We start from the raw sequence: 23,202 nt of genomic DNA on the forward strand, positions 1-23,202 counted from the left end.
ACAAAAACAGTTTAGTCCTCACCGATTCCGACCACGTGCTATCCAACGATCCTTGCACGAGGTGCGAACGACGACGACGACGACGCCGACAGGATATCACTTTCGGCGTCGTTTTTCATCGTCATCATTGCCACCGTCGTCGTCGTCGTTATCCTGGCGGCGGCAAATTCCGTATAAAAGCAACAAGTATCAACCGGTTGCTCCTCAGTCTGGCCGCGGACACGAATCGTAACGGAAACGGATTTTGCCCGGAAATGGACTCGCAGTTCTGAGAAAGGACACGGTGGCGGTGGTGGAAAATACCATCTTTTTCACGCAATTACAAGGTGTGTGTGAGTGTGGGGTAATAAGTGAAAGTGAAAAGATGATGTTGACACGGTTTAGAGTTTCCAATAAATTTCCAATTAATCTCGATTAAACGATGGTCAAAGGGGTGGGGGAGGTGTGAATAAGTCAGTAATTAAATTAAATATGTGGGTGGCAGCAGCGATTACTGACAAATGAAGCACGATTGTGACCCCTCCCGCTGGATTAAGTGTGCAATATTATGCGGAAAAAGTGTCAATTGCCCGAAGGAAAATAAAGCATGAATTAATTGGGCACGCGAAAGGATTACATTAAGTGAAGAAGTGGAAAAATTGTGGGAAGTAATCAGTTGATTTTTAAAGCAATTCATCATTATTCTTATAATTGATATTATTGTTAACAAGCTATCACATGTAAATCAGATGCCATAATCACGACTAAATTAGAATTCAAAAGAAGGCATGCTTGACGAATCGGGTGAACTTTCTAGAGCGAAGAAGAAAAAAAATCTCCATTGAATATGGTTTCTTTTGAAAATGATAATCATTTACGAGGGAAATTTCGGTCCAAAGTAGGTTGAGTAATCAAAATGATTTCGCAATTATTTGTGCGTCTGGGTGCGTTTTCGTTTCCAAGGTTAAGTTGTTAAATTGAAGGCCTCTTAATGATTATAAGTTGATCCTATTAAGGGCATAATCCATTGAAGGATCAGCTCATTTCGCGTCGCAAATTAACAATGACACCCTCGCGAGGATTATCGCAAAGTTACACCGCTTTTTAGGATCTTCAAGTTTGGAAGTGTTTCGTAGTGCGAAAAATTATTCAGACTAATTCAGCTAAGCTTAATTAATTTATTAATTTTAGATTTTAGACGTACCTTGAACAGAATTCGGGTAAAGCAATATAAAACTGGATTAATCATATTTTTAAAAAGGGGTACAAGGAGGTCCATAGTGACAATGTGTTTTTCAATGATTTTATTTTATTTTTGAATATTTTTTGTCAGCTGCGAGCCTGAAATCCAGAAGGGTATTTTTTTAAATATCAGTTTGGCCCAGTTAGGTAAAATTAAAAGGTATCTTTCAAAAGTATATATCTGAACACTAGAACGCCTAAAGCATGACCAGCTTACACGGACACCATAGCCTCCCAAAAAAATTGGAACGGTAACTTCAACTAGCTGGAATTTTTTAAACGCGCATAAAAAGTAAAGTTCTTGGATCATCTAGACAACCTTACAAATCACTGGAAAAAAGAATCGTACCGATTGGTAGTGTTATGCCCAAGAACCAGCTTATTGAAATTACCGTTTCATTTTTTTAAAGGCCTTGGGAGTTGGAATGTTGAGAATGGTTTCAGATCGATCGGTTAAGTTGTAGAAATTAAGGAGCAATTCTCTACCAAAACCGGAAATGGATTTTATTTGTATTTTTTTATTTGGCTCAAACTTTATGAAGACCTTCCCTATGATCAAATAAGCTAATTTGTGTCATTGGTTCACCCATACAAGTCTCCATACAATTTTGGCTGCTGTCCATACAAAATGGTATGTAAATATTCAAACAGCTGTAACTTTTGAGTGAATTTTCTGAGCAATGGCCACCGAAAGTTTGATTTTAGCGAAATATTTGCAATTTTTCAATTTTTAAAAATAGTGACCATGAGTGACCATTTCTAAATTTTTTTTTTTGAAAAGTTCAGAAAACTTGCTATAAAATTGTCTAAGAGACATTGAAGATTGGACCTCGAGTTGCTGAGATAGAGCCGCTTTAAGAAAAAGAAACACGAAAATTGGAGTTTTCTAAGTCTCACCAAAAAAACCCACCATTTTCTAATGATCAAATCTCAGCAACTAATGATCCGATTTTCAATGTTAATACATGAAATATTTTGAAAATTTTTAAATCAAGACTAGCATTTTAAATGGGCGTAATTTTCAATGTTTGGCCCTTTTAAAATGTTAGTCTCGAAAAGATCGGAAAATTTCACGAATGAACTAACTAGACTCAAAAGAAAAATTATCATTCTAATTCGTAGTTGCATAAACAATTATTTGCTACGTTAGTAAGCGTTTTGAAAAAAAAAGTGTTACCAGTTTATAAGTAGCTTTTAGTTTTTAATTACGTCTTTACATCCCTTTAAAAGAATTATATTCATTAGAGAAAAAAAAAAAAAAAAAAAAAAAAAAAAAAAAAAACTTAGAATAAACAGTACCAGGCATCTGAATATCAATTTGAGACTATGAGATATTAGAGTGTTACAAAAATGACTTTTCGGCGGGCATTCAAGGGTTTGTTCCGGTGGGCATACTAAGCTCAAATCCAAAATATGAGCTTGATTGGACGTAACAGGAGCTGGCGCTTTGCATTTGAATACATGCAACGGTCTCGCTGGTTTTCCATGAACTATGACTTAAGCAATTGTATTTTCGAAGTAGGGGAGACTTGATCCCATTTTTTTGTATCGCACATAACTCTGTAAATTTTTCACAAAACCATGATCTTTTTGCATGAATTGAAAGCTTAAACATTCAACTATGTTTGGCTGATAAGGGTATTTAATCAAAAAAAAAAAACTCTTCAAATAATGCCAAGCGTTTTAAAATAATATTTTAAACCGGCATTTTCAAAATGTTGGGGGTAATTTGATCCCCCTTTCAACATTTTGAAGAAATCTTAAGCAAAATGTTTCTTTTTCATCCAAACTTTTAATTTTCTATAAGTTACAGCAATTTCACATAAAACCTGTACGTTTGTGTTCAAAATATAACAAGTTTAGCATGCAAAATATTTAAAAACTTAAAATTATCTTTTTTAGACCAAAATTGAGCATGTTTACAAAAGCTGGTAATTTTTGTTCACAAAACTTTTGAAAAATGGTTCAAACTGCAGTAAGTTATGTACAACTATTCTAAAGGAAACTATGTACAAAAACCCAGCCCAATTATTTAATCTTGAGGCTGATTCCAGTGACTGTAAAAATGCAGGGATCAAGTCTCCCTAAACACTCTTTTTTAAACAATTAATTGTAAAAATAGTATGACGATAAATTTAACGTCAAATGCGTAAGGGTTTTGAAGTTGATATGTTTATCAAACAATTCATGTATATAAAATAGTTTTTTAAATAATTTTTGAGTGTTTTCTATACTTATCAAAACAAATAAAAAAGATCTCCTGGAAGTGTTTTGCAGCACTTCTTAGAAAAATGTGTGTAACTCAATCTAAACATTTTTTTATTTTTTTTTCTTTGTTTTCTACAATGAGTTTTAGTCAATTTCGCACAACTTTCTAGAACAAAGCTAATTGTTTTACCAACATGCTGACGAGATACAGGCTTGGGATCAAGTCTCCCCGGGGATCAAGTCTCCCCACTCTCCCCTATGCGTATTCATCTTCGATTTTCGCCAATATCATTATCATCGATGCCAATATTTATAGATTGAAATTCAGTTTTCTTCATTGCTGAAGATAGATGGGTAAATCACACGAAATCAGGATAAATTGTCCCGAAATTTGGTGTCAAAGGGACATTTATGTAAAATTTAGACGCCCGATTTGATGGCGTACTCAAAATTAACGTATTTTTCATCGAAAAAACACTAAACAAGATTAAAAAAACTCTGACCCAACTTTTAAATTTTTTGGAACATGTTACCCCTTAGGACAAAGTTTCACGCAAATCGAAGCGGGGTCGGGGCAACTGCTGTGTGAGTTGGCGAAGAATTACCCAGATTCATAGTGAACAACGTTAGTTAAAACTTCAAACATTCTTTTAAATCTGAACAAAGCTTTTTTTCTGAGCACATAGAGTTTAATAAAGTGAAGTCAACAGGTAAACTAAACTTAGTAATTAATTTCATAAAATAGAAACACCATCAAACAATTATTTCAAACTGGCCACGTTATTATCAGTGTAATTGAAACATCGACTCGTTTACAAAGTTGAAGACAATTAGTTAGTTGTGACCTTAACCAGGCACGTGGTGCGTACAATAAATCAAATCTCCAGAGTTCACAGTGCGAAACTTTTCTCGCCAAAGTTAAATAAGGTGAATCGTTTTAATGTTTGTGTCTTTTCTTGCGTGGGTAGTGACACTACGAAGAGTTCAGTCAGTGCCGTTTGTGTGCGCGATATTTATTTCCCAAATCGCGTTTCCGCTTCCCTAGTGAAATTGCTTTTTATGGGTCCTTTTTTTGGGAGGAAGGATGTAATCATTCTATAGTGAGTTCAATCCCCCCGGGGAGTTTGGGTTTCCTAATAAAGATATGTGGAGACGCGAAAAGTGTCGTTTATCGCCAGCTTGATTGATGTTCGGCAATGTCCGTTTTTGCGATTGCTTAAGGTGAACTGAAGCTAGTGGGTGTTCATTTAATTTAGTTGAGTAATTATTTGCCGTTCGAGATCATTACCTCTCAATGTTATCTTATAATCTTCGTATTACTATAAGGTGCCATCAATCGAGTTGAATATGAGGACATGTGCCACGTGACGTAAATGCGTTGTAAAAAGAAGAGCAAGGACCAATAAAAACAAGAAGAAAAAGAAGCAAACACCACATTCATTCAGAGAGTGTCGTCGTCGGCGTAGTAATTCAGAGGATCAGGGAAAAAGGAAAGTGATACGACCATGGAGTTGGGCAATCAAAAGGTTCGTCACCTCCGCGTGTGCCTGCTGTTCCTGGTGGCCAAGATATCCTGCGTGCAGCTGTCCATCGGGGCGACCCTCAGCCTCCTTCGGCAGCCCCACGTGGCGACATGTGATTGCCAGCAAATTGGAGATGACCACAGGAATGCCACTGGCAGTGGCGGTAGTAACGGCTGGCCAGGGATAGATGGTGGTCCCGGGGGGAGGGGAAAAACAATCACCCCGGGAGAGGACGGCGTTGGGGATGAGATCCACATTGGATTCCTCGCGGGATACGTGCATTCGAAGGTAAGATGAGGGATGAAGTTTAAGGGGTGTAGGCTGGACTGTATCTTTATTAATTTGTTTTGTCACAGAATATCCTTGTCCTATTAAGTAGCGTGGGGGTTTGTTTTGGAAACGATATTTATTTCTCTTGATGATTGTTTCTGTTATTGAGAAGTTGGGATCCATGTAAAACTCTTTTCCTTTTTTTACAATTAAACTTAACTTCTCGGATTAGTTTTCAAAAAGACGTAAGAGCCAATAGAAAACAAAGCCTTTTTTGCCTCGGTATTCGACCTACTTACGAAAAACCAATTTCAAAAATGCTACCACGTCTTTCAAGTGCCCCAAACTAAAAATAAATGAAATTTTATTACAATTTGGAAAAAAACGAACATTAGTTTCAGAGGTCACGGTGACTCTTACGGCTTAAAGTTTAACTTAATCGTCCTCAGAGGTCCTCAGCAAACAAGGAAGTTGTTGTCTTCTTATTCCAAAACTATAAAACTTGTGGACCCAATCCTGCAACAATCTTATTGTTAACATTTAAGTGTCTTCAAAACTACGGAAACTATCGATATGATTTTTATTCATCTTTAAAAAGTACAGTCTTCAAAAATATTTTCAACAAATTTGACTATTTTCACAATCAGGTTTTTGCAAGATTGGGTCCGTAAGTTTGACAACAACAACATCCTTGTTTTTTCAACTTGTTTTTTTTCAACTTCCTTGGTTGCTGTGCACCCTTAAAATAGTCAAATTGTGTAGTAAAATAATCTGTAAACAGTACTTTCTGAAGTTCGAACAAGGACTTGCTGCAGAAAATGTCACATTTTATAACATTTTTTGTAGCAAGCCCGTAGATCATTTTTGCCCGCGTGTAAACATTTCGATGCCAACATTTCAAAAAGCATCATGTAAAAACCATGCGTTTTGAGAAAAACGCATTTGAATGTTGAGCATCCATTTTCAATTACCATTTTTATATAAAAGCGAAATAAGATGTTCTAATGATAACAAACGATGAAAAACGTTGCTTTTGTTGATACTTGATCATCCATATTCAATAAAACATTATTTCCGTAATTTTATTTGGGAAAAACAAACAAAACTTCTTTTGAAATCACCAACGTCGGGCGCTTTGTTATGATTCGTTTTTCTTCGCCGAATGTACATGGCGCTTTTTTCATGTTGCTTTTTTTTCGTCACGAGGTTTATGTAGCCTTTTGTTTGACAGGTTGACAGGGCTATATAAACAGGGACTGCTGATGGCAGAGATTTTGTTTATGTTACTTTATTTGAAATCATGATTAAACAGACTTTACTGAAGTAACTTTTGCTCATTTTTGGTGGAGAGGTAGCTTATTAGAAGTACTTTCAAAATATACAATAACCCAGAAAGTGTCAAAATGTACATGATGCCTTTTGAAATGTTACCGTCGATTTCAGCGATCTGCAGTTCTCACCAACACATATAATGCTGGCAAAAAATTGAAGAGCACAATTAAAATCGAAATCGAAGAGCACAATTAAAATACGTACGGAATGGTTTAGAACAGGGGTCAAAGCTCAAAGTTTTTGGAGGCCGGGCCAAATTTGAAGTTCAAATGAGTTTGCGGGCCAAATAAGATATTTATAAAAAAATAAATTAAGTTATTTTTGTTTGAAAGGCTAGAAAATATACATCTATCAGCTGAATTTTAAAATTCCTGGTATGTTTTCAACATTTTAGTTGATTAAAAATAATAGAAAACACAAAATGGCAGTGTTTTATAGGTATTGTTGATTTCATTGTTTTTTGTAATTGAAAAACAAAATGTTTTTAGTTGGTTGTCAACACAACATTCAACACAAAAAAAAAATTTAGCGAAAAAAACATTTATTATCGAAAATTCACTAAAATTATTTTTTTATAAACCATAACATGCTCAAAATGATTAGGAAAGGAATGCATTTTAATTGATTTCAACTAATTGTACTTCAATTTGTATGGATATTTTGAAGTTTTTTCAATCAATATTTTTGACCATGATTTTTCGAGCCAATTCTTAATAATGGTGGGGAAGGGGGAGGGTTGTCGAAAAAAGCATTTTAAGATACTTGCAACACCCAAATTCCTCCGATTTTAACATTTAGTTTGTCTTAATGCTGAAAGTTTGAATTCCAAAAAAATTTGATAAATATTTACTAGGTTCACTCACGTTGAAACTTGTGAAACTGTGTCCTAAAATAGAAATCAAAATATGTGTGTTTTTTTTTATCAACAAAAATTAAAAAAGATTAGCATAAAAAAGGCTGAAATAAACCTTAATTTTGAAAAAGCATAAAATTAGGGTAGGGTAGTCATCAATGAGACACTTTTGGTTTTCAACTTTCAAAGATTTTTCTCATTTTTTCATCAGCATGTTATAATGAGCTTTTTGTTGCATTTTCTTTCTTTTAATGTGTTCTAACATTGACCAAAATATGAGATCGATCCGACATCTACAGCCAGAGTTATTCAACTGTCTCATTGTAGACGCACTTGGCAGGAACAATGAGACAGCTGGGGAACAATGAGACACGCTACGAAAATCAAGATTTTTCTAGTAAAACATCATGTTTTTGTGTTGTTCCATTGCAGGTAACTTGCCTTGAACATTTTAGAGCAATTTAGCCAACATGAAACTTTAAGTAACAAAAGTTATACTAAAAAGTATTTAAATTTTGTAAAATTCGTATATTTATACCAAATAACTTTGTATTTTTGGTTAATTGAAGTTAAAACTCTATAAATATGCCAAAAATCACTTTTAATTCATGTTTTGAAAGATTTACAAAGATTTTGAAAAGTTTAATGAAGAAAAATCAAAGTGTCTCATTGTTACCCATGAGCTGAAATGAGTGGGGAACAATGAGACAGTCCTGGATACTGGGTATATTCTAAATTTTGGCCAAACCCAATGAAAGGACATTGTAGCCCAACTCAATCCCTATGGAACGTCGAAAGAAATTTGAAGAAATATTAGTTTTGGTGTTAATGGCAGCCTACGAGCGAAAAAGTAATTTTTGTCCATAATTTACTTTTACACCCCAGAATCAAACATGTATGAATAACTCTTCAAGGGAGCGTCCATAACCAAAGTCACTATAATGGCAGACGTGTATCCAGTCGACACACCTTTCCCCCAAATATGAGCCTGATTGGTTGAAACTACGACTTGTTAGAGCCATTTTATCATTGTTCCCCGTGTCTCATTGATGACTACTCTACCCTACTTTACAAGTGATCAACGGGCCATTTTACATGATTATTCATAAAGGGCCCGCGGGCCACAAAAAATCACCGTGGTAGAGAAGTGTTTAAAGTACCTCAAGAGGAACTTTTCATTAAAAATTGTAAGTTTAAAAAGTTAGTATAGTTAAGAAAATGTTGTTGAAAGTCATTATTTTAAACTTCTCAAAGTATCATGATTATCTTAATGAACATGATTTTGAACCGGAAAACGGAATGCATTTTCGGATTCTTTGGACTATATTCCACTAGGAGAAGGTTGAATAAGTTTGTAAATAATAAATTATATGTGTTTTTTAAAATGTAAAAACTTGTGATTCGTGCATCGATTTCAGTATAAAATGCAATATAAATCGATGATTTTATATAAAAAACTAGTTTTAACAATGTTCAGTCAAAATTCCGACTTGTAACAATTTTACCTAATATTACCTAAGTATTTTGTTAAAAAGCTTATAAACTTAGTTAACTAAATATATTGTTTTTATTTCTTAATAACTATATCAGCTATTTTAGTGATGGTTCATTTAACGTTCAAATGAAGTTTGAACATCTTAAATATGATTTTAACAAGAAAAACTAAGACTAAGACTTAATCACGCCGGAATTTAAACTAAGAATTTTTAACGTAACTATTTTTCTAAACACTATTGAAAAAACTTTTTTTTCCAAAATAGTGCACTTTATGTGGTCTACCCTAGTACATATTTTAAAAATAATAATCTTGAGGAAAACCTTACCTGTTGGAAAATACTTCAAAAAAAAAATTGATGTCCTATTAAAGCCACCCCGGTTTACGGTACCCTAAAACATATCAAAAAGTTTCGAAAGTTAAATATACATTTTTTGGAAGTTTAAGAAAGCTCAAAATATTTAAGAAGCATAAGTCTAAATTGGTTCTATCTCATTCTCCACAATTCCAATCCCCAGAATTCCATACCTCAGAAAAAATATATGCTGAGAGATACATATCAAATAAACTTATAAGTCCAAACGATTAATCGTCCCAATAGTTTCCAAAACAACAACTAACTTATTGTTTTCAAAATATTCCCTCCTCCGTTTCCACCCCCAATTAAGGTGATCCTGGGAGCTCTCCTGCTCGCCATCGAAACCATCAACAACGACAGCTCGCTGCTTCCGGGCAAAGTAATTAAGCTGACCCCGGTCGATATCGGGGCCCAAAAGTCGCTGAAGGCTTTACCCATTCGGTAAGTCGCGTAGCAAAGTTTTACGATACGCTTCTTATAACGATATCTTTTTTTCTTCATCTTCTCCTCTGCTACTTCATTGATAACAGGATGATGACAAAGATGAGGGATGAAGGGATTTTTGCGTTTATTGGTCCGGACGAAACTTGCACGACCGAGGCGTTGGTGGCCTCTGCCTGGGAACTGCCGATGATTTCGTATGTGAGTTCTTAGAAATTTATCTAAATATTATATTTTAAATTACTGATAATGATCAAATTACCCAGAAATGTGCAGATTCAGCGGTGTCGGACAAGAGTATTTACAGCAGCTTCGCCAGGACGCTGCCACCGGCCACGAAGGTGTCCAAAAGTGTGGTCTCTCTACTGCTAGCCTACAATTGGCACTGCTTTTCCGTAGTGGCCGGAAAACATCCCGCGTGGAGCATGGAAATCGCACAAGCAATCAAGGTAGGACTTCAAGTTCTGTTCTTGGGGAGACATTTTAAAAATTGTAATTATTTTAGCTGCAAGCCGAAAGCAACAACCTAACGGTGAACCATTTTCGAGAGTATTCGGACTACATTCCGTCGAAAATCTACAAGTTGCAAAATATCGTCGACGAGACGTACCAAACGACCAGAAGTGAGTTATTCATTTTATGAGATTTTTATTATGGCTGTTATTAAAAGATTATCACTCCCAGTATATGTCTTCGTTGGCGATTACATCGAAATGGTGGACTTTGTCCGTTGCATGCAGAATAGAAAGCTGCTAAGCAGTGGCGATTACATGGTGATATCCATCGATGACGAAGGGTACGACCCGAACACGACGAGAAACATTTATCAAGGTAAAAATGGCCCTTGAAGTTGAGCTCACCCACAAAAGTTAAAAAAACATCTCAAATTTCAGAATACTCCGACTTTTACCAAAAGTACATCGGAAACTCAAAGGCATCCAACAAAAAACGGCTCAGCTTCAAGGACGTCCAGGAGCGGTTGGAGGTGGCGTTTCAGTCGGTTCTGAGAATTTTGCCACTGTTTCCGCTGAATCCGCAGTATCAGTGAGTGCTTTCATCAATGGGGGTTTAGCTTCTTTTTTTTCTAAATCGATGACTAATAAAATTGATCTATTTGTGTGTGTTTTGTATCTGTTTGCAGAGTTTTATGTCATCAAATAAAACGATACGCGCAGCGGGAGCCGTTCCGGGTGCCCTTGCCCACCAACGAACGAATTTTCCGACAGATTAAGGTATGTGACAGCTCAAATTGATTAGATTGGAAAAGTACATTTTTTTGTTTCTTGTATTTCTTTTATTGTATCTAAATCTTGTATTTTCAGGTCTGAAATGTCATTATTAATTTAGTTAATTTAATTAAGTTAAGCCACAGCTTGATGTAACAAGAATTTCGTAAACTTTTCTAGTACTTGTTTACATTACGGGACTGCCAATACAATTTTTGAATCAATCACTTGAATTATAGTCGACAAAAAGATTGACAACAATGTTGAATCTGGGAAAATTTCCCGGAATTCCGCAATGAATTTTATTTTTTATTTATTCTTATTTGACTCAAACTTTTTGGTAAACTTTTTTTTCTTAAAATCTGTATCTTTTGGAGGAATTTTCTGATCGAGTTGTCTTCGGCAAAGTTTTAGGTACACGAATTTTCTTTATTTTGCTACAATTTTTTACCAAAAAGTATCTCGAAGTCCTTATTTTTTCATATGTTGAAGACAGGTCATTTCAAGAACAAGTCCTGTTAAAATATCTGTTTTGTTATTAGAAAATCAAGACCTTCGGTAATGAGAAGAAAAAAGATAGTAACATCCTCAACACAACGACTAAAAAATGAAGTGATCTTAAAAGAAAATGTCAATGATTAAAACATGAAAAATCATTCAATCGTTGATCGTAATCATGCCATATTCCAACTTTGAAAAAAATATTATCAGTCATAATCATTTCTCTCAGATTTCGGTCATTCGATTTATTTTTGCATTTTTTAATTCGACTGAAACTTTTTTGGTATGCCCAAAGAAGCCATTTTGCATCATTATTTTGTCCATATAATTTTCCATACAAATTTGGCAGCTGGCCATACAAAAATGATGTATGAAAATTCAAAAATCTGTATCTTTTGAAGGAATTTTTTGATCGATTTGGTGTCTTCGGCAAAGTAGTAGGTATGGAGAAAAATGATACACGGTAAAAATGATGATTTTTAATTTAATTTTTTGTTACTAAAACTTGATTTACAAAAAAAACACTATTTTAATTTTATTTTTTGATATGTTCCAGGGGACATAAAATGCAAACTTTTCAGAAATTTCCAGGTTGTGCAAAAAATCTTTGACCGAATTATGAATTTTTGAATCAACACTAATTTTTTCAAAAAATCCTAATATTGGTCGCAAAAATTTTTCAACTTCATTTTCCGATGTAAAATCAAATTTGTAATCAAAAAGTACTTCAGTGAAATTTTCATAAAGTGCACCGTTTTCAAGTTATAGCCATTTTTAGGTAACTTTTTTTAAAATAGTCGCAGTTTTCCATTTTTTTAAATTAGTGCACATGTTTGCCCACTTTTGAAAAAAATATTTTTGAAAAGCTGAGAAAATTCTCTATATTTTGCATTTTTGAACTTTGTTGATACGACCCTTAGTTGCTGAGATATTGCCATGCAAAGGTTTAAAAAGCAGGAAAATTTATGTTTTCTAAGTCTCACCCAAACAACCCACCATTTTCTAACATTGATATCTCAGCAACTTTTTCAAAAATATTTTTTTCAAAAGTGGGCAAACATGTGCGCTTATTAAAAAAAATGGAAAACTGCGACTATTTAAAAAAAAAACCTAAATATGGCTATATCTTGAAAACGGTGCACTTTATGAAAATTTCACTGAAGTACTTTTTGATTGCAAATTTGATTTTACATCGAAAAATGAAGTTGAAAAAATTTTGCGACCAATATTTCGATTTTTTGAAAAAAATAGTGTTGATTCGAAAATTCATAACTCGGTCAAAGATGTTTTGCACAACCTGTAAATTTCTGAATAGTTGGCATTTTATGTCCCCTAGAACATATCAAAACATAAAAAAATTAAAAATAGTTTTTTTTGCAAATCAAGTTTTAGTGACAAAAAGTTAAATTAAAAATCACCAATTTTTTTTTACCGTGTATCATTTTTTTTCAGTGTAGTCCTTATCCATACCTACAACTTTGCCGAATCAAAAAAATCCTTCAAAAGATACAGATTTTAGAATTTTCATATATCATTTTTGTATGGATAGCTGCCAAATTTGTATGGAAAATGATATGGAAAAACTAATGATGCAAAATGGCTTCTTTGGGCATACCGAAGGCACCAAGAAGGTTTCAGCCGGATTAAAAAATACAAAAATTAAAATTCAAAAAAAATATCAATTTCGTAGAGAACTGCTCCAAATTTGTTAATATTTTTAATTTTCAAATTTCAATTTTGTCAAGGACATTATTTTGACCATGAAATTTGATTTTCCTACCAAAACATATATAGAATGTTAAATTTTTTTTTTTTGAGTACTTTCCACCTTTTTACTCATGTTCATATTTTTTCTTTCAACAACCTTCTAAATTTCAATAAAAATTAAAGTGTAATCAGCTGAAATCAATTTATTACACAGTCCCCTGCGTTTGGAATCATTTTTAGCATGTTTGGGTTTATTGAAAAAAAATGTTTTTTTTCAGCATTTTCGATGTACAGTACCGCAAAAAGTTTTTTTTTGCTGAAATTTTTGTTTTCGTCAAATCTTACATTTTTTGAAATCTAATGATTGCAAAACAACTGAAGTAGTGTAAAATGCAATTAAAAACACCTTTTTCATTCAAATGTTGAAACTTTGGCATGTTATTTCAATTGTTATATTGTTTTGCATTAATCGAGGCTTCGGAGTCTATACTGTATTGGCATAGTATTGAAAAATGTTATTCTCAAGTAATTTTCGTCTGCTCGGGTTTGATTTCAACTAAAAATTGCAGTTTTTCGATTTATTAAATTAACACTTGTAGTCCAAACGGGGTCAAAAAAGTTGGAAATGCAACTTCACCGGCTCTTTGAACACTGGAAAAAAAGTTGGAAATGCCTTTTTTCGACGTTTTGGCTTTCGATCTTTTATTTATGTCTTTAGACCTTTTTTCCTTTGACGTAATTTGACAGAAAATAGTTGTTTATGCAACAAGTTGTAAAAAGAGGATTTTTTCAGCACGAGTCGTACATTTATCCAACGAGGTTCACCGAGTTGGATAAATACGACGAGTGCTGAAAAAATCGAGTTTTGCAACGAGTTCCATACAACATTTTTTGCAATTTCGAAAAACACCCATTGAGTGAAATTTTAAGTCGAATTTTTATGTATTTTGTCAATAAATCGTTTAAATAAAAAAAATGTTGAAAAGTAATACTTTTAGAAACAAGTGCTGAAAAGTTCAACTTTTCAGCACCCATTTCAGTGCTGAAAAGTAGAACTTTTCAGCATTTATTTTGAAAAGTGTTGCTTTTCGATTCTGTTATTTTTGGTACAGAAAAGTAGGCTGTTTTGTCGCTCAAGAATGACAGGAAAAGTAATTAGTTTCACGACGGAATTGCAAAAACTACTATTAAAGCACTTTTATACTTTTCGTAACCATATTAATCAGTTAGGCTTGAAATTAAATGTTTTTTCGTCTCCAATTTTTGGACAAAAATGTTAAATTAGAAGTATTTTTTTTCTTCATTGATTATGGATAGGAGAATGTTTAGCTAAAGTTTGGAAAAAAATATTCGTATGTTAAGTTCACAGAAACTCTCGAAAGTGATTAATGGAATGAAGTTTCTTCGCCAAATCAGCAGATGGCATTTTTCTGGTTGGTTTGACACGAATTGTTGTCAATCGAACAGGGTAACTTTTTAGTTTGACACCATCTTTACACGGAGCTCACGCACGCTACCAAATTATTGGTTTGATAGTAAGTGTGTGTCCCGTGTAAAAAGTGGCAGTTAGTCACTGTGACTGTGTTTGTATTTGTGTGTGTATGTATGTGACCAAAAATCTTGACAAGTTTTCTCAGCAATAGCTGAATCGATTTTGATCAAACTGCGCTATTGAATTGTTTGAAGTTTCCATAAATAGTTCAAAAGATGTGTATACAATTAGTCTGCGATCAGCAGAGAAACGAGCCAGACGTGCGTCCCTCACACACTATAAAAAGTGCTAAAAAGTGCAAAAAATGCCTCACGGCAAGAAAAAGAGGCGGTCCTCACCAGCAGGATCGGCAGATTTGAAGAAGCTAAAGAATGCCGAAGCGCTACCTGCAAAGCCAGGCAGTTTGGGCAAGGACGCTCAAAATTCGTCTGGAAACCAGTTCGCTACCCTCCCTGTGGACGTGAGCGAGAAGGAAGAATTTGAAAGACGGGAAAAGTTACCACCCATTTTTGTGAAAACATCGTCATCGGACTCGGTGCGAAAGTGGCTGACCGGGTTTATCAAATCTGGTGCTTTACGAGCTTCCATTCGCTTGTGTGCTGATGGACTCAAAATTCTGCTACCTACCAGAAAGGATTACAACTACGTTCGGGATTTCCTGAACAACACAAAGATTGAATTCAACAGCCATAACGATCCAGGTAAACGCCCCATGAAGCAGGTCCTCCGAGACCTGTACGACATGGATGTGAGTGTGCTGAAAGAAGAGCTCAAAACTCTTAAGTTGAACGTGATCGAAGTCTTCAAGATGACGAGACACAACAAGGACATCAAGTATCGTGATCAACTGTACCTAGTTCATTTCGAGAAAGGATCGACAACGCCGTCTGAGCTGAAAGCAGTTCGGGCAATTTTCAACATCATCGTGACTTGGGAACGTTATCGTCCAGTGCACCGTGACGTGACGCAGTGTTCGAACTGTTAGCAGTTTGGACATGGTGGAAGGAACTGTTTTATCAAGAGTCGTTGTGCAACCTGCGGAGGTGAGCACAAAACTCAAGCTTGCGAAACAATCAACGAGAACATTGAAGCCAAATGCTTCAATTGCGGCGGCGACCATTCTACCAAGAATCGAAGCTGCCCAAAATGAGCTGAGTTTGTAAAAATTCGGCAGCAAGCGACGACGAGGCACCAACCAAATCGTCGCAAAACACCACCAACTTTCACGGACGTGGATTTTCCTGCTTTGGCGTCACCTGGAGCGGGATCTGTTCGAGTGGTTCCAAATCTGCAGCCATCGCCGTTGAATCAGCGGCAAAAAGTTGCAGAGAATACAACACCTCCTGGTTTCAGTCAGCAACCGAGGGAAAACCAACCAGCATCAACGGATGAAGGCAGTAGTGACCTGTTTTCACCACAAGAACTTCTGAACATTTTCATCGAGATGACAACAACACTGCGTGGTTGCAAAACTCGTGCGGAACAAGTAAGAACGCTTGGAGGATTTATCTTAAAATACAGTTCGTAGTTTACTCGTTCTTATAATTTTCAATACTTCAATGAATTTACTTTTTTTTTAGTTTTAAGTTAGGATTAGTTGTTAAAGATATTTTTTTTCTTTTTTACCCAAATGTATTCGATTCAATGCAAAAATGTAAAACAATTTGAAGTAAATAAATGAATGTGAACAGTTAATATTTAAACGAAAAATACAACAAAGATGAAGAGCATTTAGCCATACCACCTAGAATGTAAATGAAATGTTATTATTATAAAAAAGTTCAATAAAGACATATTTAATTTCAAAAAAATGTGTATACAATTAAAATGTGTTTTCACAAATATCCGAATGTTAGAAAAGTGGTTCAAAAACAACTCATGTCCCAAAATGTTATGCATCTGGCAACCCTGCCTCATGTTATGACCACTTAAGTGATATTTGTGTACTTTTTTGAAGCCGGATCTCAGTTAACTGTATGTAAACTATGCTCGGATCCGTCATCGTTGTTTAGGTAATCGAACTTTTCTAGTCATGCTAAGAGATTGAAGATTTTTGGGGAATTTATTTTGAATGCTCCAACCACATAGGTGGATTAAGGTAGTTTTTTGCTGAAAAATTTACGATGTAACACGTTAAAGAAGCATCAAACACTGTCCCATAAAGCCGAGCTAACTGAACAAACCCATTAAAAAACCTGCCATACGATACACACGAACTCTTTACTGATTTACACTTCCCTTGCTCTCAATGTGCCCAGGTGCCGATCTACGCCGCTCACCTGTACGATGCAGTGCTCATCTACGCGCGGGCCGCTACCGAGGTCCTGCGAGAGGGCGGGAATGTACGCAACGTTACACAGATAATGAGACACATCTTCAACCGGTCGTACCATTCGATCCAGGGATTCGATGTAAGTGTTTCTGTTGTCGTAAAGTGAAACTACAGCGATCAGTTCAATTTAAATCGACCGTTAATTTTTCAAATCTTTTTGTCTGATAAGTCTGTGAACGCGTAACCACGTGGCGCCGTTTGTAACGAGTTATTTCTTCACACCCATTAGGTTTACATCGACGAGAACGGGGACGCCGAGGGAAATTTCTCCGTCATCGCGTTGCAAAAGGACGAAAAGGTTAACAACTCGCTGAACAAGTCGATGCAACCGGTAGGGATGTTCACGTACGGCACCGCCTCGAACGGAACCCAGCTGCCCGAGTTCAAGTATCTGGGAGCTTCGCGCGCCATCATGTGGGTTAAGGGACGGCCCCCGTTGGCGGAACCACCGTGCGGATTCTACGGTGAAAAGTGCCGTCCCCGGACCCGGGACTGGCGCTTTATGTCCGGAATTGGCGTGGCGACGCTTTTTGTCATCATTTTCGCTGCCATTCTATTCAAGTAGTACACGATCCACTTGCGGGGGTGATGGATTCGGTCGATTAATTGGTGTATGTTCTTGGGTGTGATTCTTGCAGACATTACCGGTACGAGCAGACACTGGCTTGCCTTCTGTGGAAGGTGGACATGAAGGATGTGACCATCATCAGCTCACCGGATCTGGCGTACTGCAACGATTCGCAGAAAAAGGTGGTAAGTTGAGATGTTGTGGGTGGGTGGTAGTTCTAACGAACTGGGTGGTGGTGGGTTTGTGAGGTGCTAAAGGATTGGTTTTCACCGACAAACGCAGGTCTGTGGACAGAACATCATTCCGGCGGTCGGTGATGGAGCGAAACGTGCCTTCACGAATATCGGTAAGGCGGATTACTTGATGTGCTGATTAGCTTATTTATTTTGGACTATCCAATTAGTTTGGCTGTCTAATCAGTTCCGCTGGAGATTCTCTATTTCTTATTTCTATTTTGAGCATGAAATTGATGTCTTTTGATATTGTTTTGAATGATTTTTAATGCATTTGTTTTAAATATGTTATCCCTGATTTTCTATTTTACAGAAATATTGTTTTTGAAAGCCTTTTTTAATTCTGTTATAATTTCAGTGAAAATACAAAAATATTTACTCAAAAACCGAAATACAAAAATCCTGCTTACGCCACTGGATGTTTACATTACGAGTGAGCAGGATATACTCTTTGATCCCAACTTGCCGTGGCCCATTTACATTGCCAGATAGAAATCCAGTAAGCAAATCCGATAACTCTGTGTTGTTGAATTCGACAACATGGAAATGTTTCTAAAATCGTCAACATTTTTCTCGATTAAATGTTTTCAAACTCGATAACTTTGTTGTTCAAAATAAAAAAAAAATAGTGACGATTTTGGAAACATTTCCATATTGTCGAATTCAACAACACAGAGTTCTCGGATTTGCTTACAGGATTTCTATCTGTGTGTTTTTATTGATTAAAAAAACTTCATCATCCCGGTACGAGAATCGAACTCTCGACCTCTGGATTGGAAACCCAGCACGCCGATAGTCGAAACCCATCCCCTACCGGTCAGTATTCCCAGTGAGTAGAATTACTCTTTGAAGGGCTCTGATTTTGCCAAGCCAGACAGGAATCGAACCCATCACCTTCCGCTTACAAGTTACAAGGCGAAACCCGTAACCTCACGGCCACGGAAGCTCGGCCGAGCTCGGCTGATTAAACTTTTTATTTATATTTTAAATCTTGCCACATATTGGGCAAACAAGATGTTCTTTTATGATTTATGTCGAGAACTACTAACTGTTACATAACATCTGAATCCTAACATTCCCCCCTAACAATTTCTCCTACTAACACACTAACCAGGCCTGTACCGCGGTAACATCGTGGCCATCAAGTACTTACACAAGCGTTCCGTAGACATAACCCGCGCGATCCGCAAGGAGCTGAAGCAGATGCGCGAGCTTCGCCACGAGAATCTGATCCCGTTCGTAGGAGCATCCGTAGACCACGGAGCGGTCGCCATTTTGAGCAACTACTGCGCCCGGGGCAGTCTGGTGGACGTACTGTCCAACAAGGACCTCACGTTGGACCACATGTTCGTTTCCTCCTTGGTCAGCGACATCGTAAAGGGGTTGATCTACCTGCACGACAGTGACATCGGGTCCCATGGCAGCTTGCGGCCGAGTAAGGTCTTGATCGATTCCCGCTGGGTGGCGCAGATCGCGGACTTTGGCCTGCACGAGTTCAAGTCTTCGCAGGAGGAACCGGCCAAGTTTGAGCGGGAGCTGCGGCGCAGTCTGTGGAAGGCGCCGGAGATTTTGCGGAATCCGAATACGCCCTCGAAGGGTACCCAGAAGGGGGACGTTTACTCGTTTGGACTGATCTTGTACGAGATAATTGGGAGGAAGGGACCATGGGGAGGGATTGGGATGAGTAGACAAGGTGAGTTTTTCGATTTCGATTGTTTGAAGATCGTTCTAATAAACGATTGATGACTTGTAGAGATCATCGCGCGGGTGATCTCACCGCAGAACTACGGAATTTTTCGACCCCCGCTTTGCGGTTTGGATGCCCCGGACTACGTGATTCAATGTCTGCAAGCTTGCTGGGCAGAGGATCCAGAGGATCGTCCAGACATAAGGCTTGTGCGGGTGAAGCTGAAACCGATGCAAGCGGGATTGTGAGTTTGCAGTATGAGTCGTGTAGAAATGTTGTAAAGTTGTATTGCTTTTCAGAAAGTCCAACATCTTCGACAACATGCTGGCGATCATGGAGAAGTACGCCTACAATCTGGAAGGAATCGTTCAGGAACGTACCAACCAACTGACGGAGGAGAAGAAGAAGACAGAGAATCTTTTGCTTCGGATGTTACCGAGAAGCGTCGCTGAATCGTTGATGCGCGGAGAACGTGTTGAAGCGGAGTGTTTCAGCAGTGTGACGATCTTCTTCAGCGACTTGGTTGGATTCACGGAACTTTGCGCTCAAAGCACTCCGTTTGAGGTGGTCGAGATGTTGAACGATCTGTACACGTGCTGTGACTTTATCATCTCCAGCTACGACGTGTACAAGGTCGAAACGATCGGAGATGCGTACATGGTGGTGTCCGGACTCCCCATCCGAAACGGAGATCGTCACGCTGGAGAAATTGCGTCGCTAGCCTTGCATCTGCTAAAGTCTCTGTCGAATTTGGAGGTGCGTCATCGTCCCGGGGAATTTATACAGATTCGTATAGGAATCCATTCCGGACAGTGTGTGGCAGGTGTCGTGGGACTCAAGATGCCCAGATATTGCCTGTTTGGGGACACGGTCAACACGGCTTCACGGATGGAGAGCACTGGCGAAGCGCTGAAGATACACATCTCGTCGGTTACGTACAACTTGCTGAAGAAGATCGGTGGCTACCGCTTTGAAGAGCGTGGCGTCATCAAAGTTAAGGGCAAAGGAGATATGCGAACCTACTGGTTGATAGGAGAAGATGATCAGAAGAAGATGGACCGATTTGGATCGAACGACGCTCTGACCAATATGTGTATGTTTGAAAAGTTAAAAATTAACTTGAATGTCAACTAATTTTTACCTCTTCCAGCAATCTCCATCATCCCAGACCTGATTCGCACCCCAAACAACTCCCAAACCGATCTGGCCAGTTCGATCCGACAGCTCATCCAAAACAACACCGCATTCACCAACTTCCAGCACAGTTACAGCAACCAGGAACTCCCAGCCGACCTGAACGAACCTTCGATCCTGGGGTGCTACATTTGCCACAAGCGCAAGGCGTACCATCGTCCACCGTTCGTCCAGGCCATTTCGCATGATTATTCCGACAGCAGAGGGGACCTGGTGCTGGCCAGAACCGGCGGAAGCAGCGGCGCCGGGGATGATACTGTTTGTACTTGCCGGCGACAAAATTGCCTCTTTGAGTACTACAACGATAGCCTGATGACCGTGAGGACGATTCGAGAACCGAGGTCGGCGCCGCAAATTACGTTTATGCAGTGAAGTTTAGAAATATGTACTTGAAAAGTGATTTTTTAAATGAAGCGGTTTCAATTCAACGACAAATACCTATATCATGAATGTTTTGCTGTGTTCCATATACTTGTGATGTGCCATTTATACACATACATTTTACGAAATAAAAGTCAATTGAAAAGCGCAGTGCTGCTGCGTATGTACCAATAAATAACTCCTGTGAGAAATGCATCAAAGCGACTAGTTTTCTTTCATTTTTCAATCACAGAAAACCAGCTTGTGGATGGTGCAACAATAAATTTGTTCAAATGAATTTTATGTATTTATTTAGAATTTGATTGCGATTTTTGTTTATTAATCATTCTAACAATTGAAAATAGATTTTATTTTGACAGCTGCAAAAATAATAATAATGATACACTCAAACCCCGTTGGTTTGACACCAAGGGGCTGGAAACTCTAATATTACTTAAGAATACTGAGTATACTAACGATATTCCAGTATACTTGTTAGTATACTTACCGAACAGCAATAAACTGTTAGTATATTAAGATACTCTCAGTATATTGGTAAGTATACTGGCGATTGGAAGGAAATAATAAGTATACTAACATATATTTTGATATACTGGTTAACAAAATAATTATAGATCTAAGAGTTTCCAACCCCTTGTTTGACACTAACTTTTGTCAAACGAACGGGGTCACTTTTTAGTTTGATACCCCTTTTACACGGGGTTCACACACACTACCAAACGTTTGTTTTGATAGTGTGCGTAAGCGCCGTGTGAAAAGTGACATTTCGTCACTTTTTAGTTTGACTTTGACCAACCAACGGGGTACAAACTAAAAAAGTGTCAAACAAAACAGTGACCAACCACCGGGGGTTGAGTGTACCTTTGTATTCTTAGCGAAAATATTGTATTTTTTTTCAACTCGGAAGAAATAGATTATAAAATACCTTTCATCAACTTTTGATGATGTTTTGGTAATATTTTAACAGGAAAAAAGTTTTAGCATTTAAAATGTAGAAAATTTATTTTATAAAAAAAAAAATATTTTTCCTCTCACGAATATATTTGTTTTGAAATGTCAGCCCAGTTGGACCCGGTAGCATTTTTCGAGACGAGTTGTAGAGCGAACAAATTGATTCGATTTGAATTCTGATAAAATTGTTTCAATCATCAGCGCGCAATCAATCGTGAGCTACCGCGATCTGCAAGCAGCCAGGGATTTGGTCGATCACCCAGCTTAGCCTACTGCACCCGTCGGCGACAAAAAACGTGCTCAAAGAGGAGCGATGCTAAGAAAATACCAGCGCGACACTCGTTTGCTGTTCAATGAGTCTTTAATGTTGAGTGATCAAAAAAATTTAAAATGTTTTTCAAACATTGATTTTGACCAAACGAATCATTGATTTAAACACAGTCAATCGCAGATTCTTTTTAATTAGCTAGCAGAGACAAAGCTTTTCACATACTAGAGAGAGAGAGAGCAGAAGAGAGAGAATTCAGTAGTGGTGTGGTAGTGAAAAACGTTAGAAATTCATTAGAGCTGGTTTGCGTCGTGTCAGATTTGTGCCCGCGAGTGAAGAGGTGGATTGTGAGCAATCAGGGCTCTTGGTTATACCTGTACTGTTTTCCTTGGAAGCTAATTTTTACATACATATTTTATACGCGCAGCAACCCTATAATTTCATAAAATTTAATGTTATTAAAAGTTATCGAAAACTCATCAGATCTGTTTATTCATCCATTCACCAATTTTCTCCCATTTTTAAAATTTCTCTCTTATTTTTCAATATTTCCCCTTCAAAATTGGTCCGAAAATCAGGGGGTAAAAAATATTTTTTCAAAAAACTTCAAAATAATAATGAAAATAGAAATCTTATCAACTGAAAACAACCTAAAATATATTTTTCTGCAATGATAATCCTGTTTAGCTTATTTTGGATCGATTAGAAATATTTTGATTTTTTTAAAGAAATTCCAATGCTCAGAGCACAGCAAAAACTTTTTTCATTCGCTCAAAATATATTTTTCGTCAATACTTAGATATTTTGGAAACTAGTGATTACAAAACACCTGGACATGTGTATAATGCATTTTAAAACACATTTTTTAAATTAAAATGTTGAAACCGTGGTTCATAATTTCAATTTTTATGCTTTTTTATATTTTTTTTTTTCGATAAAATGCAGTTAAAGCAATGGGAGG

At 36.9% G+C, this 23,202-nt stretch overlaps 1 protein-coding gene across 1 annotated transcript; it reads left to right on the top strand.

The window, feature by feature from the left end:
* Positions 1-202: 202 nt before the first annotated feature.
* On the top strand, positions 203-21,205 carry LOC120422371 (guanylate cyclase 32E). The gene is made up of 17 exons (XM_039585782.2): positions 203-326; positions 4,756-5,240; positions 9,571-9,701; positions 9,791-9,902; positions 9,968-10,150; positions 10,207-10,324; positions 10,386-10,532; positions 10,595-10,745; positions 10,843-10,933; positions 16,886-17,038; positions 17,189-17,520; positions 17,598-17,712; positions 17,810-17,873; positions 18,875-19,453; positions 19,514-19,691; positions 19,747-20,540; positions 20,598-21,205. The coding sequence occupies exons 2-17, from the start codon at positions 4,935-4,937 to the stop codon at positions 21,011-21,013; spliced, it is 3,870 nt and encodes a 1,289-aa protein (XP_039441716.1). The 5' UTR covers positions 203-326; positions 4,756-4,934; the 3' UTR covers positions 21,014-21,205.
* Positions 21,206-23,202: the final 1,997 nt, after the last annotated feature.

The sequence above is a fragment of the Culex pipiens genome, chromosome 2 (genome assembly GCF_016801865.2).
Source record: "Culex pipiens pallens isolate TS chromosome 2, TS_CPP_V2, whole genome shotgun sequence".
Classification (NCBI taxonomy): Eukaryota; Metazoa; Arthropoda; class Insecta; order Diptera; family Culicidae; genus Culex; species Culex pipiens.